General features: G+C 56.5%; 1 protein-coding gene across 6 annotated transcripts in view; it reads right to left on the reverse strand.

The window, feature by feature from the left end:
• The window catches only part of KDM4B (lysine demethylase 4B), a 118,313-nt gene that overhangs the window by 75,904 nt on the left and 19,975 nt on the right, over nt 1-22,434 (reverse strand). For all 6 annotated transcript variants that reach the window (XM_057489801.1, XM_057489800.1, XM_057489802.1 and 3 more), the window contains exons 2-3: nt 14,397-14,493; nt 4,380-4,545 (exon numbers count right to left, since the gene is read on the reverse strand). In XM_057489801.1, the coding sequence (XP_057345784.1) occupies nt 4,380-4,520 (141 nt within the window). In that variant the 5' untranslated portion in view covers nt 4,521-4,545; nt 14,397-14,493. The remainder of the gene's footprint in view (nt 1-4,379; nt 4,546-14,396; nt 14,494-22,434) is intronic.

A 22,434-nucleotide genomic window follows, 5' to 3' on the forward strand; every position in this document is an offset into this window, starting at 1 on the left:
GCCGGCCCAGCCTGGAAAGCCCCAGGGGCCCCCCATGCACTTGGGCTTGATCACAAAGTGAGGGCAGGGAGGGGTGGGCCTGGGGGCCGGTGGGTGGGAGACAGCACTGCATGCCCGCTCAGGTCCCCACTGTGAGACCAGGAAGTGACACAGCCCACCTCATCCCCAGGGCCCGTCTCACTGACACATACAAGGAGGCAACCAGCTCAAGGTGCTGAGACATCGGGAAACAGGCCCATGAGGGAGCGGGCAGATGGCACACACCGCCAGAGACAAAGGGACAGTGGGACAGGCAGCAAGTGAGGGGACAGCCCTGAGGCCACCTCTGAGCCAAGGCATGCCCTGTCACTGCAGCCGGGCCAGCAGGCGGCCACCCCAGCCTGACCCTCTGTGGGCTGAGGCTCTCACGCCCGCCCTGCCCCTCTCCAGGAAGGCACACTGCAGGCCCGGGAAGGGCCTGGTGTCAGGGCTCCCTGAAGCGAAACACATTTATTGTGCTCACAGACTCCCCTGCACACATGTGTGCACGAAAACATTTTGCTTTGCCAGGAAAACACTTATTCTCTGGGTGCCTGTTAGCAGCAGGAAGGTGCAGCCCCGGCGCAGACCCACTGCAGCCCGAACACAGACAAATGGCAACATGGCAATAAGAGGAAGGCGGGTCTCACCCACCCAGGGTGATCTTATCCTCCAGGGGACACTGGAAGTGTCTGGTTGTCACCCACACTGAGTGGGTGGGGTCCATGGGTGCTGCGCAGCCTCCCACAGTACCCAGCAGGGCCCCCCAGAGAACAGCCTGCCCCAATGTCAGCAGCACTGAGGCTGGGAGCCCTCCTCTAAGTTAATGGGGAGGCGCCACCCCTACAGGACATGACTGTCAGTCAAGGCTCTTTCTGGTGACATGTCCTCTCCCTTCTGTGTCAACTGTGGCCATGACACGGCAGCTCCTGGGGTGCCCGTGTCTGGGACGAGGCTGTGTGACAACAGGGTGCTGAGGTCAGCCTGCTGGTTGACAGCTTCTGATTTCCATTAAGAATCTGAAGGGTCTGGTGATCAACTAGAACACCAAGGCTGGAGACACAAAACACAGAAAACAGGACCTGTGCCTGCCGGAGTGAGCACGTCCTGCGGAGGAAGGGGTCTGCGGACAAGGGCGTGAAGGGACGCCCAGATCCCTGCTCTCCCGCCAGGTGCGCAGGCTCTCTGCTCGCGGCCCGTCCCTCCCAATCATGGGGGAGCCTTAGGAACTTCAGAGGGCGCTTTGGACACACGTGTGATGGCTGTTTGCAGTCGTGTGATCTGCATTTTTCTGGACACACGCCAGCAGGTTCTGAAAGGCCGTGTGAACCAGGCCCACTTCCAGCTTCTGAGCAGAAGCCTCGGGAAAACCCGTCAGAGTGGAGGCGGCATGAAGCGACTGAACACTCCGACCTCTGGGAGGTCAGGATCTGAAAGGAGGCTCTCCAGGAAGGCCACCTGAAGGACGCCACCTCAAAGACTGTGAGCACCCTGACTGCCCCACCAGTGCCTGCAGGCCTGGAGGCACCCTTCCTCGGAGCTCTGGGTGGGCCTTGGCCAAGGCCAGGAGGGACGAGGCCACACACCCCAGGGATGGCGGTGACCCCAGGTGGGTGGCCCAGGTGCAAGCTGCACAGCAAACCTGGGAGTGTCTGGGCAGCTGGGACAGAAGATGAGGGCACCTTGGGACGGGAGGAAGCTAGGGGCCAGCCTCTGCCCCCTGAGGCCACTGGGTCCCAAAGCCATTCTGCAGGTGGCAGGGCTGGCAGCTGAGAGGAGCCAGGGATCCACCTGCCTGCCGGGACTGGTCCCCAGGGATGCACCCGAGCACTGAAGAGGACACCGAAGCACCCTGGCCCCTCGCTTGGGCCCCGCGCAGCCCCATCCCCCACCACCCAGAGCCATGCCCCTCCATAGCTATCTCCTGCCTCCAGGTCAGCCTTAAGCACAGCCGCCAAGCAGCAGGACAGGGCACCCCAAGGACCCCAGAGCCCTGTCTAGCTTTGCAGCCTGACTCTAGCTGTGCCTGCTCAATGCTCACCCGACCCAGCTCCCCAGGCCCCACAGAGCTGTGGTGGGGTGAGGGGTGGGACCAAATACAGCTTTGAGGAAAGAAGCCCCAACACCACACCTACACCCACACCCACACACACCCCCACACACAGAAAAGGGCAGCCAAACCCAGTGAGACCAGGATGAAGGCGCTGCACCTCCAGAGCTCACTCAAGCCAGCAGGACAGCACATCCCTTCTCTAGAGGGCCTGGCGGGCCTGAGAGCTTTGAAAGAAGCATGGGTGCCTGGGGCCACAGCGCATGCTCCCCTGGACGCACCAGTCCCCACAGAGTGGCAGGCAGGCTGCCGAGGGACTAAGGCTCGGCACGTGTCCCTGGGAGAAGGGGAAGGGATGTGTGTGCACATGTGTCGGCCTGACCGTGTCGCCAGGACCTTTTGGTACTGCAGCTGGTTGCTGCTGCCCGCCCCTCCACTGCACAGAACGCCGGGCCCCCCACGCTGCCCCCACTTCCACAGGCAGCTGTCAGGGAGAAAGCAGTCCCAGCTCAGAGGAGTGGGAAAGAGTCACAAAACCAAAGGCAGAGGGACCCACCCACACCCTGAGAACGTCCCACAGGACGCCCAGACCAACGGGTTCCTGTGGGTCCGAACAAACCAGGGAAAGTGGCTCCACTGCAGCAGAGGGCTTAGAGCAGAGACGTCTGGGCTCAAGGCAAGCAGGGGCATGAAGGGGACGAATGGCAAGTGGCGGGCACAGGTGGAGACAGGGAGGGTCACAGCAGCCAAACACAGAAAATGCTGGAACATAAGGCTGGGGAGGCCGGCCGAAGTGGAGCCGGAGACAAGGTGATGAGACAGGAGCGCCGAGGGGAAGTGTGGGAGCAGTACCAGGTGGGGCCGAAGGCGCCCTAGAGCGGCCCCAGAGGCTGACCTGAGACACGCTGCCCAGTGGGCTGTGCGTCCAGGGCAAGGCAGACCGAGGCCAGGGAGAGGAGACAAGGCGAGTGAATTTCGAGGGAAAGAAAGGGCCCCTCACACCAGGACTAGACTCCCCACAATGGCCCAGGGCCCAGGGCCCCTCCTGAGGTGCCAGACCGGTGGTGAGCACTGAGGCTGTGGAAAGGGGGGTGCTGCCCTGGCACCTGGGCAGCAGCGAGGTTCCTGACAGGTGAGATCGCTCTGCCGGGCCGAGCCCCCCTTGGCGCTGCGTGACGAACTCCTGAGGGGAGAAGGGGAGAACCCCGGCCGGCACACTCCCCAGGTTTCCTAGGAGGAGGGTGAAGGCAGGACAGAAGCTGGGAGACAGGCTGACCTTGGCGAGGGGGCAGTGAGCCGCAGGCAGCCCGCTGCCTACTTTAATCCAGCCTGTGAGCCACTAATGTTATTTTTTTTCTTTCATTTTTAAATAGCTAAGGAACAATAACAGAAGGGGAAGATTTCAGGACAAGTGAAAATCCTATGAAGCACATACTCCAGCATCCGTAAACGGCTTCCTTGGCGCACAGCCACGCCTGCTGGTTTACAGGCTATCTACACAGCAGCGAGAAGGGGCCACACTGCCTGGGCACAAAACTGCACATACTACCTGGCAATGTGTAGCAGAGGTTTACCAACCTCTTGGTTCATAGAACAGAGAACCAGGCATCTCGGAAAAAGTGATAGTCATACAGGAAGCAAAAACAAGAACCCAAAACAAACAGGCTGCGAATCTTCCCAATGACAGGACAATAATGCCAAACACACAGGGTCATGGGAGCATGAGGAAACACAGCCATCATACTCAGAAGCCACGCCAACCCTGCTTGTCTTCCTGTCTGTAATCACACACACGTACACACACACATGTGATACACTCACGGAGAAACAGGGAACTGGTGACGGTGCGGCAGCGGGGCTGGGAGAAGGGGCCAGGGCAGGAGTGGCAGCGACTCTCCTACACCCTACACCCTGTCGCTGTTTGAATTTGCCCGCAACTAATTTGCTGTCTCAAAACACAATAATTGTTTAAATAGGAACAGACAAAAATGAAGGCCTTCCTGACATCAACTCCCTGGGAACCTGCCCTGGCTCGCAGCCCCTGCCACAACGCCCTGGGCACCCACTGCCCCCTGAGCTGGCCCCTGTCCTTGCCATGCTCCAGGGGGGACAGTGGCTGGGGGAGTCATTTCTGAATTCAGTGCCTAGAACAGTGCCTGGCATAAGGGAAGGACTCCATAACGTTTGTGGCTCCACAGCAGATTAATAGGTACGTGCTGCCCTCGGACATGGCCACACCAGGACCTGGTGACCCAGGCCATGCACAGGCGGAGGCTGGTGAAAACCTGCACTGGGACAGGGCATCACCCACCTTGGCCAGGCCTGCCCGGTGGGCTCCCTGGGATTCGATGTAGGCCACATATTTGTTGAAGTCCTTAAATTCTTCCATGGTTGGGCGAAACGTCATGATTTTACAACTGGGGTTCTGGGCCCCGTGATCCTCAGACCCCATGGCTGCAGTTGAGGGGCCACCGCACCTGCGAGGGAGACAAGAGAGCGTGAGCGTGTCGGCGCCACCACCGTTCAGGGGGTCTCCTCCTTTCAGATGCCGCTAAAACACCGCGGCCTCCGGGAGACAAGGCAGTGGGCCGCAGCTAAGCGGGGCCAGAGGACACTGGGGGCAACTTCCCACCCTGCGCTGGCGCAAAAGACCAAAATGACGTCAGCTAATTAAAAACAGAGGCGTCCTAGTTCTAAAAGCCAATGCGATACTGGAAGCCAGAGCACTAATTTTAAACCAGGGGCGCTTTGAAATAAAGGCTTTTCTTATCAAGGACCCAGCTAGGTTTGCTGGCATCGGCTTCAAACCAATGCCTCTGCCTCAGAGCTGCATGTCCGCCGGGACGGCAGCAGATGGCCGGCTTCGGGAGGTGAGTGTGGTGGGGGGGTCTTTCACAGTGCAAACTCACGAGCAGGGGCACCCCTACTCCGGGCAGCACCCACTGTGGACAGCGCGTGGGGCACTCCAGGACCGGCCTGGCCCCTGTCAGAAGAACCCAGGTGCAAATGACCCACGGGCAGCCCAAGACAGGAATTGGGAACCAGGAGAGTCAAAGGCCTGGCCAGAACGGCTCGTGTGCTGAGATCAGACAAGCTCCATGTGGCCCCTGGCTATGACGTGAAGCCTGGACGTCTGACACAGAACAGGGGGGCGTGGCCAAGTCCGCTGGCCCCACGATTACTCCTTGCAGGTGTCTGAGCAGAGTACAGGGGTCGGGGCCCCCTCAGTGAGGAAGCCCAGGCTGGAATGGCCCCTCCTGTCCCGGAAGTTAAGGGGACCCAGTGGGGCAGCCGGAGGCCCGCCGCGTGCAGGAAAGGACTCCATGACAGACACCGGGGAAGGGCCCGGACGGCAGACTGAATTCTGCAAACTTGAGATGGCAAGGGGGATGTAGGGTTTGGAGAAGGTCAGGACCCAAGGGCACACAGACCCAAGGATTTGGAGGACAGTCAGCAAAGCCCAGCTCCGCCGCCACAGTGAGTCGGGCTGAGAAAGGAAAGCAAGAAGCCACCCGTCCTGGAGCGGCTTCCCTGACATCAGGATGTGGCCGGGCTTCTCACAGGCGCTATCCCATGCAGGCACTAGAGGGCAGCACGAGCCCAGGAGTCACCGCCAAGGCGGGCAGTTCCCCTGCACGCTGTCAGGGTCTGGCCCTGGACACCCCATCTCTGCCTGGGGAACAGAGGGCTGAGGCCAGGGGGTTGGAGGCTAAGACCCTGCTCTGATGGCAAGACTGCCAGGAAAGGCCCCTGAGGGTCCTGACGGGCTGGGACCCCACCTTGGCCCCCCACCCATGTGCACAGTGAGTCTCGAGGCCTCTCCTGGAGAGGCGGCCACAAAGCTGTGCACGGTGGGCCGTGAGTGCTGTGACAGTGACAACAGCTCTGGGCAGGGTCACGGAACCACTGTGAAGACAGGTTTATAAAGGGCTGTCACAGGCTCCCCTCTGGAGATGCAGACACCAGAGGGCCCTGGCCACAGCCAGCCTGCCACCCAGGAGGCTGCCCACTGGAGCCCTGCCCAGCTCTTGGGACTCACTGGTGTGCCATCCAGCTGGACCCCTCGCCTGCGCCCAGGACCAGTACCCAAATCCCTGCCCGCCCTCTCCCCTCTAGCCCAGATGGGGCCACACAGGTTCCCTTCGGGCCTCCCAGCCGGGCAGCGGGCCACTGTGTGTCTGTCCTGGGGCGCTCATGGCCGGGAGGCAGACCCTGACATCAATCACCTTACAAACAGTAGTGTGGACCTGAGCCGGGCTGTCGGCTGTGGACGGAGCCATGGAAGGGCAGGTGGCAGGGAGGCCTCCCTGGGCAGGGACCTCAGCAGAGACACGAGTCACCAGCATGAATGGGACAAGAACAAGCTGCAGCCACTGCTTGCAGCCTTCCTCTGCTTCATCAGCGGAGCCCCCCAACTCCTGCCATCTGCCTCACCACCCCCAGGGTTTTCCACACCCACTGTTAAAAGCCCTGGCTCCTGAGGGTGTCCTCACCGCATGGGTGATCAAATCCATCACTTGGTCGCATGCCCTCAGTGGCCAGCAAAAGTACAGAGGTCACATCCTCAGCCAGCTGTGGCCAGCGCCCAAGTTGGGTGGCAGTGGACAGCTTACCACTAATAGGTCCTCACCCTGCTGCACGCATCTGACATGGCCCGTCCGCTCCACACAGTAAACCCACTTTGGCAGCTCACTGATGAGCTCACAGGGCCCCTTCAGGGGGGTCATGTGCCTGGGTCCCCCACAGCTCCTGCTCTGCTCAGCCGGCTCGTGCTACTCCACCCAGGCTGGCTCACGCGTGGTCGCAGCTCCTCGGAGTGGGCCAAGACGAACGTGTCACCTCGCGTGGAGGATGCCTCCCGCCCATCCACCCCCACCCCACCCAGCCCCGTCAGTGGGAGGTGGCACTGTGGGGCCACCAGCTCCCGAGGACCAGCCTGTCCCTGGCAGAGCTGGGGCAGCCCTAAAGCCCTGCGCCCCTGAACTCCCTCACACAACACGATACTGAGATGAGCCTTCATCCGGAAGGAGGAGAAAGCAGATGAAGAGCCAGCAGGTGAGCTTTCTGCATATGCATCCTGGCAGGAAAGACGTGACTCAGCCGCCCATCACCCAGGTTCAGCTCAGCGGGCCTGCGTGGGATTTCTGTTTCTGTCTTATTTGTGCCGCTTTGGAATGAAGGCTTTTAATAGGTAAATATGAAGAAGAAAATTAAGATGGTTTAAAATCCCAACACTCCATACCCGTGACATGTTTTTGCAAGGAGGGCAAATAAAATCAGACGTGTACATACTTAAGAAATAAAAAAGGAATCTGACTGAACACCAGCCCTGAACCAACCTCCCACTTTACTGGAAATACTGCGGGGGCAGAGCACAAAGTGAGCGCCCCCAAGAGGAAACTGAAAGAACAGGCCAGAAGGAACCATGTGCTCTTGACAAGAGAATGTTGTGCCAAAAAGATGGGGCTCTAATGAAAGACAAAGAGCCCAATTAAAAAGTGGGCCAAGGATTTGAATAAACATTTTTCCAAAGAAAATACACAAATGGTCAAAAAGCACATGAAAAGATGATCAACGTGATTAGCCGTCAGGGAAATGCAAATGAAACCGCCACTGAATACACTTCACCCCCACCAGAATGGCCATCATAACGAAGACAGATAATGACAAGGGTTGGGGAGGACGTGGAGAAACCCGAGCCCTGACACATGGCTGGCCGGAATGGAAATGGTGCGGCTGCCGTGGAAAACAGTCTGGTGGGTCCTCAAAAAGTTAACACGGAGTTACCATATGATCCAGCAATTCTGCTCCTAGGACTATACCCTAGAGAAACGGCAACATGTGTCCACACAAAGGCTTGTACACAAATGTTCACAGTGGGCGAAATGTCATGATTTTACAACTGGGGTTCTGGGTCCCGCGATCCTCAGACCCCATGGCTGCAGCTGAGGGGCCACAACGGATGACCAGATACACACAAGATCCATCGCACACGGAATGTCGCTCAGCAGTGGGAAGGAACAAAACGAAGCTCGGACGCGCACATCAGCGTGCATGGACCCTGACCACGAGATGCTCACTCAGTGAGAGACGCCAGACACACACCCAGGCTGAAGGGGGCTGCGTTCCTTTCCAGGTAATGGAAACCTTCTCAGGCTGATTGTGGTGATGGGTACGCACTCTGTGACTACACTAAAACCCACGGAACTGTATGCCTTGAGTGGGTGAATGCTTATCTCAATAAAGCTGTTACCCATCCACATACATAGAAAGAGCGACTGTGGGGAGGGAAGGAGGAAAGAAAAAAAGAGGGTTCTCCACCTGCAAAAACCCAGCGGCGCTCTACTTGGCCAAAACAGACTAAGCAGACATCACAGCCCCAAGCTACATAAAGACGTTTGGGGACACGTGGAAAAGGGCACCATGAAATGATGGGGAGTTTTGAAAGGCCCTTCCCAGGATGCAGCTGAGGTATTTGGAGTGGAGCATCATGTCTGTAACACATAAGATGCTTTGGCAAAAAACACATGTGTAGATACGGCAAAGTGACAGCGGCAAACGTGAGCCCGCAGGGCCACCTGCCCAGTGGCGCATCTTCTGCTATGTGTTCTGCTGGGGCTTCTGCAGCCAGGGTCAGTCTGCTGGGCCACAGGAGCATCCCTTACCAGGGTCTCCTGCCTGTGGGCCGCTGGGTGCAGGCAGGGACGTAGAGCCCCAGCTGGGGCAGAGGTGGCCAAGGGCTCAGCCCGCAGGTCCCGTGGCGTGGAGAGCCCACCTCTAGCCGCAATCAGGAAAGGAGAGCGCCCCTTTCCCTCTGCTCCTCGCTCGGAGGCTCAGAGCAGCATCTGCACCCACTAGCCTGAACTGCCCTGAACTGCATACTCCAAGCAGGACTTGAATGGGATGTGAATTACATCTTAATAAAACTAGGATTTTTTTAAAGACGTTTGTTCGGGGGACCCTGCGCAGCTTGGGCCTGACTCCTCAGCCATCCTAGCTTGATGCATGGCCTGGGGCCGACCCTCAAGGCATGGAGGGGGTGGTACCCCGCTGTCCTGGGTGGCTCTTGGCTCCTCCAGACACCTGGGAGCAGAAGCAGCGGCAGCAGCCCAGAGGTGTGTGCCAAGAGTGGAGACCTGGGGCCAGGCTGACCTGGCTAGCAGTGGGTCTGGGCCACTCTCTGAGTCACTGTCACCCGGTCAGGTCCAGCATGCACCGTGGACTGGCACCTCACCCAAGGGCCTTCAAATGTGAGGACTCATGGGCTGGGCTGAGGTGGGGACCCTCTGGCTGACCCCAAGGAGGCCTCCATCCCGCAGGCATTGCACCGCCTGGCTGGGCGGGGCTCCTTTGCACCCGCATAGCTGCCACCTCCCGAGGAGCAGGGGGCTGCCCCGCACATCCAGGCCCCAGCCCAGAGTGAAGCCCCCAGGAGCCGGACGGAGGTGGGTGCACTGAGCCCTGAGGGCCTCCCCAGGGGCTGGGTGAGAAATGCTCAAAGGGGTGAGCGGCCTGCGGCCAGGTGACAGCCTCTGAGAACTAGAATTCAGCAATGAGATGACTGGCAAGGGGCACCCTTTTTCCAACAACTGGCCTGGATTTTCTGAGTGACCAGGGCCTGGACTCCGACTCTAGGAGCTTATGAGGCCTGATGGCAGATGTTTCCCAGAAACTCAATGGGCGGGATCTGCACCCCGAGGTTTTGACAAGAATACAGTACTCACTATAATGGGAGGAGCACCCTGGGAAAAAACATAACCTTACAACTAAGGCTACCAGGGGGGTGCCTTGTTTTGAAAAGTCTCGGGGCTCTATGAGCATGAAGTTTGAGGGTTCCCCAGGGACCCCGGTCTTTCCCGGGGGGCCTGTCCCCTGCCCCAAGCAGGGAGTCTCTTCCACAACTCTCCACCCCAGCCCCTGTCCCGGTATGGCCACCAGGTGAGCCCAAACCTCCCAGGGAGCCCGTGGCCAGGCGGGGGTCCCCTGCTCCCAGGTCAGGGTTTCCCACCACAGGGCACGGGGATGGGGGCCCTGGAGCAGGAGCAGGCCCAGGAGTGGCTTTTCTTCTTTCACTGGGGAAGGGACAGAACTGACCTCAGAGGCAGCCCCAGAGCCCCCAAGGGCCTGGCACTTTGTCACCGGGTCACACAAGCAACCTAGAGGCCACAGGCCTCCTCTGAGCTGCTGGGCCCACACAGAAGGCCCCTGTGCAGGCACGAGGGAGGCAGATCATTCCCCATGCCACCCCTGTCTGCTGGGAGGCCCGGGTGAGCACGGAGCCCAGAACAGTGGCCAACGAGGGCAGGCCGAGGGCGGGAGTGCCAGGCACAGCCAAGTGAGACGTGGGCCCCCAGATGAGGCCCCCGAGATGAGGCCCCCAGATGAGGTCCCCCAGATCTGGCTCAACCCCACAGAACTGACTGGGATGGAAGAGCCACAGGGGTGAAAGAGGGACAGAGCAGGCAGAGCCCAGAGGCAGGAAGCCAGAGCCCAGAGACCAGGGCCGCACAGGTCAACTCAGACATGTGAGGTCAAGAGCTGCGAGGAAGGCGGCATGTCTGGACAGGGCTCGCGTGGGCACCTAAGAGGTGGGGCAGCCTGGAGCACCAGGCTGATGGCTGCCCTACCATTTACCTGAGAGACACACAAAGTCCGAAGGGTACACAAGGGGAACTGGCTATAACCTTGTCATTCACCCGCTCGGCTGCTGGAACAAATTATGTGTTGTAATATGATCGTGTTACGCCTTCGTGCCAGAGGCCAGGTACCCACCAGATCTCACAGGGGCTGGGCCCTCCTGGAGGCGCCCTACAGGTTTCCTGCCTTTTCCACCTTCTAGAGGTGCTGCAGCCTCGGCTCGGGACTCCATCCTCTGCAGAGTCCCAGGTCCCAGGACTAGGACATGGGCATCTCTGGGGGCATTTTTCAGTCTAACACAAATGCCATGTGAAAAATGCCTCAGGTACAGAAATACGTGATGGTCACCATGTCTTTCCAACCTGGATTCTGCTGCTGTGCGGTGCACCGCAGGAAGATAGGAACATCTGCTTACGCTCATCAGACAAAAGCAGTTTCTAGAAAATCAGAAACGGCCAAGCTGCACGCAGTGGTCTACAACCCCGTCCTGCGCCCACTTAGGCAAGCATGGACAGCGCACTAGATCGCGGAGCACAACGAGCTGCCACGCTCTGGCTGTGGGGTTCGGCCAGCAGCCCACACAGGGCAGACAGAGCTGCTTCTGGTGGTTTGTCCCCATCCCCCAATGTGACCTTGGCCTGCGTCTTCACGATGGCACCCGCGTCCCTGTCAGACCCCAATGGGCAGGACCTCTGCGTTATGAGACTTACACCTCATCATTCCCACACAGGAACAAGCCAGTGGAGAGGCGTCAGGACAACCCTGGGGCAGAGGTCCTGCTGCGCGGAGCCCCCGGCCCCCAAGAGACCTAAGGGTGGGAGGGCAGCTATGGGGCGGAGGCTCCCTGGGGCTGGGCTCAGTCCGACCTCCTGCATCCCTGCACCCCGAGCCAATCCCAAAGCAAGCAAGCGGCACCCCAGGGACCGTGCTGATGAGCAGTGACCAGGGCCATGCTCTGGGAGATGCCCTGGGGCTGGGGGGCTCTGAAAGGAGGGCGCCGTCCTAGCTCGGTACCTGGTCCTCTCACCTAGGCACCCTCCAAACTGCAGAAGAGAAAAATGAATGAGCGGTCACGTGTCCCCCACGGCTGGGGGCCTGTTGAAAACCGACGGAAGCAAACGAAAAGTGTTTATCAGAAACCTGCACTAGGGCCACATTGGACTCTTCACCTTAAGTATTTGTCTTACCTTAAAAAACAAAAGTTCTTGTCCTGATACTCCAGGGAGAAATGCCCAAAGGCCTGTGATGTCACAGCAAGGCCATCCCCCAGCCCACGACAGGAGGTGTCTTTTATTAGCCCATGGGTGTCACCCGTGCTCACTGAGATAAAAACAGGTATTCTAGACGTGTTTTTTCTTACAGTGAGGTAACAAACTACCAGACCTGAAAAGTAGACCTAGAAGTGTGTTTGGGAGGAAGAAATCTTTACAGTGAAGTAAATGAGCAGCCAGCCAGAGGGGGTGCAAGGAGGCCGGGGGAGAAGTCCAGCTGACCTGTGGCTCCTCCTCCCACGTCGAGCTGTTCGGGGCTCCAGCTGAGCTCACCCGCAGCAGGACCGGGTAAAGTGGTCTGACTGTCCCTTCCGAACCTCAGGAGCCCTCACCTACGGCAGGTGGGAGTGTGAAATGGGGTAGCTGCTGCGGAAACGGGCAGCTCGAGAGGCTAAGCAGAGAGTGACCCTCTAACCCAGCAATCCCACGCCTAGATGCCCACCCACCAGAAATGACATGTCCACACAGAATTCCCAGGACCCAAACGTGGGCGCAACCCACATGCTCTCCGTGGGTGAGTGGGTATACAAACGTGTCCATCCACACAGGGGACTGTTACACAGCCATGAAAAGGAGTGAAACTGACACACACTAACGTAGATGGGCCCTGAGCACACGGTGCTCAGTGAGACACGCCAGACACACAGAGCCAGTGTGTGGTCCCATTTCTGTGAGATGCCCAGAACAGGCAAATCCACAGACAGAAAGTGGATTTCTGGTTGCCAAGGAGGAACGGAGGTGGGGAGTGACCGCTTAATGCATGGGGTTTCTCTCGAGGTGATGGAATATTCTAGACTTGGGAAGTTACATAGCTCTGCAAACATACTAAAAATCACTGAAGGATATACTTTAGAGGGTGACTATTATGGTATTGGATTATATCCCTATAAAAATTAATTTTTACAAAGTTCTAGGTGGCCTTTGTGGGACCTGCCAGACCACAGTGAATCCACCTGTTCACCTTGCTCACTTCCCCCTCATTCCTCAGAAAAATGTTCTCATACCTTCCAGTCCCTGCATTCAGTTTCTTCAGCTGTAAAATGGGCCAATAAAGGGAGATGAGAAGTCACAATGACCTCAGTTTTTTCTCAAGGGACTACGAAAAAGTTACCCAGCCGAGGCAAGCTACCTACACAGAACGTGCCCCACTGCTTTGGGTACAAAGAGAACAACCGCATTTTAGAGAACTGACTGTCTTGCAACAAACAAAGCACAAGTTTCAAAGGCAAAGGTAAAATGCTTCAGGAGGCACAGTCAGAAGTGACCATTTCCAAACCCGTCGATGGGGGCCTGGTCCATCCCACCCCAGCCACCAACAAGCTAACCTAGACTGGGGGCAGCTCACCTTTCCATGCAGGCCCACTCAGGAAAGGTTTCAGCTTTGCAGGCCACACAGTCTGTCACAACCACTCAATTCTCCGGTTGTGAGGAAGCTCTATGTGGAAATGAATGGATGTGGCTATGTGCCAATAAAACTTTATTTACAAAAACAGCGGGCCAGGTTGGTCCACAGGCCATAGTTGCCAATCCCGATGCCTCAAGTCTACCTTCAAGGAACAAAACATTCCCTTCACCCCTCCCAGCGGAGTCCCTCAGCCCCACGGCCCATCTCCCTGAGTCCCTGAACAGGAAAGTCTACCTGCTGGTCCATGCTTGGCCCTAAGGAGCCACGTGGCCTTGGACAGGAGCCAAGACCAACAGCGCACCCCAGGCAGCCTCTCCCAGGCCACCAGGAGGGGGCGACGTGGGAACACATAGGCTGCAGCCCATCCCTACCAGCCCTCCAGCCCACGCCACCCCCTGCCCGGTGCGTGTGAGCCAGGGGGTGACAAAGTCATTGCCTCTCTTCTTATGAGCCATCACCTTGGCCCACCTTCAAAGGCCACCTCTGCCCCCGGTTTGTTCAAAAAGTGCAGGAGACGGTGGACAGCCTCAAGTTGAACCCAGAGCAGCTGGGCAATGGGATTCTTTTAAAAGCCTGTAAAAAACGATCCTCTATTTCTAAAGACCTCCCTACCCCCAGCACTGTGACTGGTCACCATTTCAGGCAGGGTTTGGGGTGGGGTGAGTGTGCCCCTCCATGAGCCCAGAAGTGGTGTCCCACAGGCTGGGCAGCTCAGCCTGGGTGACCGCAGTGTCACCCAAAATGCACAAGGGTTTTTAGCACTTCTGGAAGTGAGGCTCAGGCCCTCGGACGGTGATAGGCGAAGGGACACACATGGGCATATGGACGAGAGAAGGGGTGCCCAGACACCTCTGTCTAAACACCTGGACCCTGACCGCCCAGGACCTCAGGACCACACAGGGCCCACCTTCTCCCCCAGTGTGCAGGCAGGCCTGACGGATGCCCTGCAAAGGAGCTATGGCATTCAGAGCTTGGTCTCTCGTGGCCACCTGGGCCCAGGGATCCACGCACTTACTCCCAAGTTCCAGAATGTACTAGGAAGCCGCAGCTGCAATGAGAAGCCCCGATAGCTGGCTAGGATTTCTGTCAGGTTCCAGCAATGGTGATGGTTCCTAAAATGCACAAAATAAACGCACGATTAACTAAATTGATCACATGCTTAAATCTTAATTCCAAATTATACTCTAACAGCTACATGGAGCCCAAGGGCACCCAGACATTTCCAAACCCTCGCGACTCTGCAAGACACGAAAATCCATAACTGTAAGCACTTTCCCCATTAAAGTCTTCTAATGACTGCCCATTTCCAGCTCGGCTCCTAAAAGTCAGTAGCTGAGGAAGTGAGGGCCTCCAGGAAGCAATCAAATTAAACCAAAGAAGCTTCTGGAAACCTTAAGGTATACAGGCAGCTACTGAGGGGTTGACAAGAGGTTCTGTCTCCTCCAAACCCCCAGAGCTAAGGAAGACACCCCTACCAGGGGGACAGTCATGTGGATAGTGCCACACGGTGGCGCCACCCACACACTCAGGAGGCAGAGAGACAGGCAGAGGGCCTAGCAGGGGCTATGCAGAGCCGAGGCACCATGGGGTTCAGGGTCCCACCCAGTAGACTGACAGACGGGCAGAGACACTCCAACAGTTGCTACGTGGATACAGGAAAAGACTCCAAACTTTGGGGGTGGCCCCACAACCTGTGGCACTTGGGACTACCACTACTCCACCTCCTGCACCTTCCCACCTCCGCCTCTGCAGACCCCCGAACCCCCAGCGGCCCTCGGTCTCCAGGCCCCTCCCTGCCCCTGCACCTTTACAGGGGCTGTCTGCCAATGGGGTGGTCTCTGCTAGCCCGACCTTCTGGGGCTGGGCAGCTCACCCCGCCAGGCCCAGCCTTGCTGAACACAGTCCCGCACACCTTCTCCAGTTCTCCAGGCCCTGTAGACAGCACAGCTCCGCCGAGGGACACCCTACCGAAAGGTACCTTCCCCACGCTCACATTTGCTATCTTACTTTAATCTGGTTTTGAACGTCCTAGGCAGGACCCATTAAACTGCATTCACTAATTTTTTTCTAGGTCACAACCCCTGGGTTGAAAGGCCACACCACACCACGGAATTATTGGACCTCGGGCTGTACACACCTTCCCCTGGGCCAGGTAACCTTCCGGGGGCCCTCCAAAGGGCACCTCAGCCTCTCCCACCTGCCCGGCTGAAGCCTTCCCTGCCCCACAGCCCTGCTAGCACCTGACATCGGCCAGAGCTGGCACATGAGGACCCCGCTCTGGAATCTGTCCACACAGCTGTTACAGAAGAGGTGTCCCCCAAGAGCATCCCCCAAGAGACAAACACCCCTCAAGGATGTTCACGTCCTGTTCCCTTCCACAGCAAAAGGGGCTCTGCAGATGGGACTAAGGCCCTGAGATGGGGGAGATCCAGATTATCAGGGGGGCTGAGGGGCCTCACAAGGGTCCTGATAAGAGGAGACAGGAGGGCAGGGTCAGAGAGATGCGAAGGCGCTGCCCTGCTGGCGGCGCAGATGGAGGAAGGGGCCTCGAGCCGAGGCTGCGGTGTCTCTAGAGCTGGGAGAGAAAGAACAGATTCCGCTGGAGACCCCAGAAGGGACCGGCCTGCCCACGCCTGCATTTCAGCCCTGAGACCCGTGTTGGCCGCCTGGCCTCCAGGACTGTGGGAGATCAGGGTGTGTGGTTGGAAGCCACTAAGCCTGTGGCCGTCGTTAGGCGGCAAAGAGCCTGGCACAGAAGCTCCCATGAGCATTTCCCTGACTTCAGCAGGTGACAGATCTTTTCACTTCCACCACGCAGAGGCTTCTAAGCTGCGACCTGCCGGCCCTGATCCTTCGCTCAGGTCTCAACAGGATCACACACACCCTCGTCACTGGCAGGCCATCTCCCCTGCTGACGTGAGCACCAGCATGTGGTCTGAAAGGCAGAGGCCAGAGGCTGTGGTTCCCAGCTGGAGAGACTCCGGGCTGCTGCTGCCCATGGCCATCGGGCCACGAGGCCGGGGTCCTTCTGCCATCAGCACTGCGCCCACGCTGGGAGGCTGGGAGGCTGGAAGCTCCAGTTCAGGGCGAGGTCAAGGCCCAGGTCTCAGGCCACAGCCTATGGCAACATATCCGTCAACCCTCAATCGTGTCCCCCATGGACAAGGAGCCAGGGTCGCCTGCCTCCCATGCTCCTTTGGGCCCAGGAACTCCAGGGCCAGCTGGCAGTCACCCTACAAGCTCTGGGATCAGACCAGGGCCTGGCCCACTCAGCACAAGGCAGCCAGAGGGCTTTTAAGTGCCAGGAAAACACACCTCAGCCGGGGGGTCAAGGTTAGCGTCACCAATGCAGTCACGGCGGCAGCAGCACCACTGACACGAGGGGAGAGGACCCTTCACCCCATGGGCCTCCTCCCACAGCCTGTCCCCCAGCCTGACCACGAGAAAAACAGCAGACAAATACCAACGTAGAGACTTTCTACAAAACCCCCACCAGGCCTCCTCAAAACTGCCACGGGCATCAGGGCGAGGAAAGTCTGAGAAACTGCCCAGCCAAGAGGAGCCCAAGGAGACGCGACACCGGGAGGCCGTGCGGGACCCCGGATGGGCCCTGGGCGGAGAAGGGCATTAGGAGAAGCTGAGGCAGTCCGAGCCCAGTGTGGACTGCAGTTACTAGGACGTGTCCCTATTGGTTCATTAATTGCAACCAACAGCCCAGTGTGGGGAAATGGGGTGTGGGGCACGGGGAATGCTCTCAATTTCTCTGTATTTAGATTAACTGTGAAAAAAATAAGGTGCAAGTAATTTTTGAAAAAGGAAAACAAAACAAAAAGGCTGGCAGGCTGGGTTTGGTGCTTCCCGCTGCCCAGGCTGGCCCAGCCCAGCCGCTGGCCTCGCTGTGAGTCCCTGGAAATCTGGGGCGCTAAGAATAGAACTTGGGGCGGGAGTCCGGTTGCAGCAAGGGAAGAACCTGCGGTGGCGACCAGGGCATCAGACATCGTTGCCCCTAAAAGGCACAGTGTGGCCATTTCTCCTGGAAAAAAAGGCACAATCTGGCAACTAGGTGGTATTGTTATCCCAGCATGCCCACCCATGCCCATGGAAGCTGATGGAAGCAACAGGCTGGGTGTTTTACGCTTCCAGCCACTGTGCAAAGGGCAGAAGAGGCAGGACACAGGGAAACGGTGAGGCATTAGGAACTGCCACTAGCGGGTGGTGCCTCTGGGGACCCCATGCGCTTGGTCTCCCCACTCCAGGCAGAGGTACCTGGGCCTCCTGGGCCTGTCAGCTCTTGGATGCCCAGGGCTGATCCTCAGGGTGGGTAGAGGAGCTGGGCCCGCACAGACACACTGCCCACCCTCACCCTGGAGCTGGGCCCAGGGCCTGAGAGGCAGACAGCTGACTAGGCAACCCCATGGCCAGAAGGGAGGGGAGCCCACACCTGTGCACTCTGTTACCTGACCCAGAGGGCTCAGCGCCTAGCTCTGCCTACTCCCACCGCAGCTGCAAACCCCGGGCAGCCCTCAGAGCAGTCCTGGCATTGCCTGCCACCCACCCAAGCCTGCAGGGGCTGCGTGTGCCCCTCCCAGTGCAGGGAGATCACTCAAAGACTCAGAAGGACCCACGGACTTGCACACTCCCATCATGTGATCAGTATGAACTCATGGGTTTTATTAAAACATATACAAATAGAAGGGTGCAGAAATAAATCCAGACGTGCCACAGGCATGGGTTAGCATTCACGTTTCCAAGCTCTGGCTCGGAACTACCAGGGCACAAAAAGCCACACGACCCTGAGCAGCGCGTGCGCCCGGCACCGCTCTCTGCCTGATGGGCCAGGCTCCCTGGGGTGGCCACTCCCAGAGCGGGAGCTGGAATGTATGAGCCAAGCTGAGCACGCTGTGGAAGCAAAGAGGAAGAAATCTTCACTAGAGGACTTGGACAGGCTGGACGGACACGGGAGCCACAGCAAGGGGCGTGTGGTGACAGAGCAAGGCCAGCTGGGGCACCAGAAGAAGCGATGATGGTGCTGGATTATAACCCTCAGGGTAAAATAAACACACCCAAGTGTCCACTGGTGTAAAATGAAAAAGGTGATATATAGGGGACCCCTCTCCCAGGACCTCATTCCTGAAAAGGGAGGCTGTTGATACAAAGTTGTCCCAAGAAGCCCCAGCACTGACTGGTACAGTGAAGATCCGCAGGGGATGCTGAAATCCACAGGCAAAAGTTTGAGGAGAAACCAGGTATTTGTATAGTCTTGAGGTCCCAAAGGGAAAAACTGTAACTTCTTGTGGGAGACTTCCGGCCGGGGCCTAACTGAGGGATCGAGTCCAATGCCACCAGCAGGGAGACACAGCAACACGCTGCACAGAGGGCATCACACACATAGCCCAGGCGCGGTCGTGCCCCAGATGCATAACCTTCGGCTAGCCATGAGGAGCACCCCCTGGAGCCAAGCTGAGGGACGTTCTACAAAATCCCTGGCTGGTGCTCACCAAAAGCATCAGGGTTGTGACGGACAGAAGGACAGAACCAGCCCTCAGCCGGAGCAGCCCAAGGAGAGGAAAGAACCAAAGGCAGTGTGGGGTTCCGGTGGGGATCTGGGCAGAAGGCGGATGTGACCGGCAGCCGGTAGACTCCAAAAGCAACCTGCAGCTTGGTAAATCCTGCTCGTCCACGTTCCTTGCTCAGCTTGGGTCACTTCTCCGTGTCACACTAGGTGCCGACACCAGGGAAGGTGGCTGGGAGGTGCACAGGAACGTTCTGTACTGTCCCTGCTACATTTCAGTAAGTCTAAAATTATCTCAATTCAAAATTAAAAGGAAAAAAAAAACAACCTTTATCTCCATCCTCTGAAGCTCACTGCACAGCAGGTTTTAGCAGAAAGAAGAGAATCTAGCTATAAAAAGACCCAAACTGGTAAGAAAGGAAAAAACAAGTTTCCCCCACACGACAAGCCATTTCAGGGGCAGATTAAAGACCCGACCTGCTGAACCCATGTTCCAGATACTTTCTGTTGGAGAGAGCTGACAAGTGACATTCTTCATCAACTTCTCATACTAGGAAGAGAGCCTCTTATTTACAAATATCTCACCAAATCCTCCATATCCTCATGGACACTGAGTCCAACTGTGGACCCTGAGAGGGCTCCATTAGGGAGGTGGCAGGCACCCCTCGCTGTCGGAACTCAGCTCAGAAGGCTCTGGTCTCATTACATGAAAATGTAAGAACCACATCGGTTTTCCTTAACGTCCACCCCCAGACTAGCTGTAACTCAGGGTGACAAAGCTAGTCACCAAGAAAGTGTGGCACCAGTCAGTACCACATGTTGGTAAGACTAGTAAGGACCAACATAGAGATCAATGGAAGAGAGCTGACAGCCCAGAAAGAAACCCTCACATTTAAACTCAGCTGATTTTCAAGCAGGTTGCCAAGACCACACAGTAGAGAAGAACAGCCTTCTCAGCAATGGAGCTGGGACAGACGGATGCTCACATGCCAGAGAAAGAAGCTGGACCCCTACCTCATGCCACATACAGAAATGAACTCAAAATGGGTCATAGATATAAAACCTAAGAGCTAAAACTATAAAACTCTTAGAAGAAAACGCACAAACTAATCTTTGTTTGACCTTGGATTAGGCAGTGGTTTCTTGATGTAACACCAAAAGCACAAGTGGCAAGGATAAAAACAGATTAATTGGAATTTGTGTTTCAAAGCACATAATCAAAACAGTGAAGACAACTCACAGAATGGATAAATATATTTGCAAATCTTATGTCTCATAAGGGATTTGTATCTAGAATATATAAAGAACCCTAACAGTTTAGAAGCAAAAAGATAATCTAATTTACAAATGGGTAAAGGATTCAAGTGGACATCTGCCCAGAGAAGATACACGAATGGCCAACTAGCACAAGAAGATGCTCAACATCACAGCAGTGAAACAATGGAGAAGAAAAGAGGTGAAAACACCAAAGAGAGTGGGGACAGGGCAGCCAGGCCTTCCCGAAGCCCACTCCTGAGGTGGTAGGGCCTTATAATTATTTTTCACGAATACACTTTTCATAGCATGTCCTTCTCCATTCTCTTGAGCTTTCTCTCTAGAGACCACAGTGGGGCGGTGGTGATGAGCACAGACCCCAGAGGCCTAGATCCAGCCCCAGCCATGTGACCTGAGGCAAGTTCCTAACCTCTGGGCATCAGTTTCCCCATCTGTAAAGTTGGGGCTCACCATATTAACACCTTGCTGGCAGGGTTAAATAAGGTAACAGACTGGGGCACTCAGAGATGACCCCAGCACTGTAAATGCTCAATAAATGTCATTTTACATTTATAAATACATTTATTGTCATTTAAGATGCTTACTTGGGCAGAGAAGGCAGGTCCGATGCCACACTGGTCAATTGCGCTCCTGGCAGCCACGCAGGACCTCTCTGAAGGGCAATCTGGCAATGTCCCTTTTTAAAAAAGTGCCTACCCCTTCCCAGCCAGCCACTTTTAGGCCTTTAAGCTCCAGACACAAGGCCCACCTGTCCGCCCAGACTTCTCTGCAGAAACCTCCTCTGCAGGGTCCAGAGAATGAAAGGGCAGCCAATAACTCAGCCGGCAGTGGGGCGAGGGGGGACGGTTCAGCCTAAATAAGCAGACTTCCAAGGGAGCCCCAGGACCCAGGAAGGTTCCAGCTAGATCTTGTGAACTGTGAGACACCTGGAAGTGATTTGCCAAGTTCTGCGGGCTGCACGGCATGCACTTAGCATGTTGGAAAGGAAGGTGAGTCACACGCCTCTCTAGAGGGTGACCTCTTCCGGGGCTGCGGTCAGGGAGGGAGGGAGACAGCGGTGGCCTCTCAGAGCACTGAGAAAGGATGGACTCTGAACCAGTGGTGCTGGGGTAACTGGGAAGCGAGCCGGTCAGGCCCGTGCCTCACACTATGTGCAGGATGAACCCCTAAGAGAAGAGGGATCTACACACGCAGAAAGCAGCCCTCTTCAGCCTCTGCGTAAGGGGAAGGCTTCCTAACTATGGACTCGGAATCCAGAGGCAAGCAAAGGAAGAGGCTCATCGATGTGACTATATCAAAAATAAAACAGATGAAATATAAACACTTACATAAAAATTAAAAAATGAAATACACTTTGCAAGGCAGGAAAAAAAATCAACACCATAAAAAAGTCAAAATGCAATGGGAAACAGAACATACACATACCACAAAGGGCTCACCTCCCTAATACTCCAGTTTTTAAAACTGGGGGGCAAAGGTCAAAAATCCAATAGAAAAATGGGTGAAGAGCAATGAAGACAATTCACAGAAAATATAAAAATGACCTTTAACCTATGAAATGATGCTCGCCCTCATTCATAATTTCCAAAATGCTCACTAAAACTACCAAGATCCCATCTCTCTCCTCTCAGATTGGCAAGTATTTTAAGATTTTAAGAGAACTGTGCACCCTGTCAGTGAGTCTGCAGGGACAGACCCTCTCATCCTGCAGGGCTGGTGGGAGCAAATCAGGACTCCCCTCAGGAAGGCAACTTGACAGAAGCTACAGAACACACTTGCACTTATCTTTTGACCCAGCAATCCCATTTCTAGAAATTTGCCCTTAAGATACTCCTCCAGAGCATGAGCATACCTATGAACAGGAGCCCTTACTGCAGCCCATCTGCACCTGCAAGACACCGGAAACCAACACTGGCCATACACCAGCGGGGCTGGCTTAACTGCGCCCCACAGCAGATACCGCGCAGCTGTGCGGGGAGCAAGGGCAGTTCCGTGGCCGGATGAGCAGTTTCCAAGACGTGCCCTTCAGGAAAAAGAGCAACTGAAAATAGAGATCTCCACCATGCTGCCTTTCATGTGAGAAAGCTGGGGATATCAGAAAATATACGTTTTTGCTCTTTTGAGCAGCAGGGCATAAACCAGACACTAATGGGATCGGTCCCTGCAGGGTGGGGTGGGAATGAAGGGATGGCGGGGAGAGGTAAAGACAAATCTCTCCAGATGCCTCTCTGCACAGTCCTGGCTTGGAACTGTGCTCATGTCCCAG

This window comes from Manis pentadactyla, chromosome 12 (assembly GCF_030020395.1).
Source record: "Manis pentadactyla isolate mManPen7 chromosome 12, mManPen7.hap1, whole genome shotgun sequence".
Taxonomy (NCBI): Eukaryota; Metazoa; Chordata; class Mammalia; order Pholidota; family Manidae; genus Manis; species Manis pentadactyla.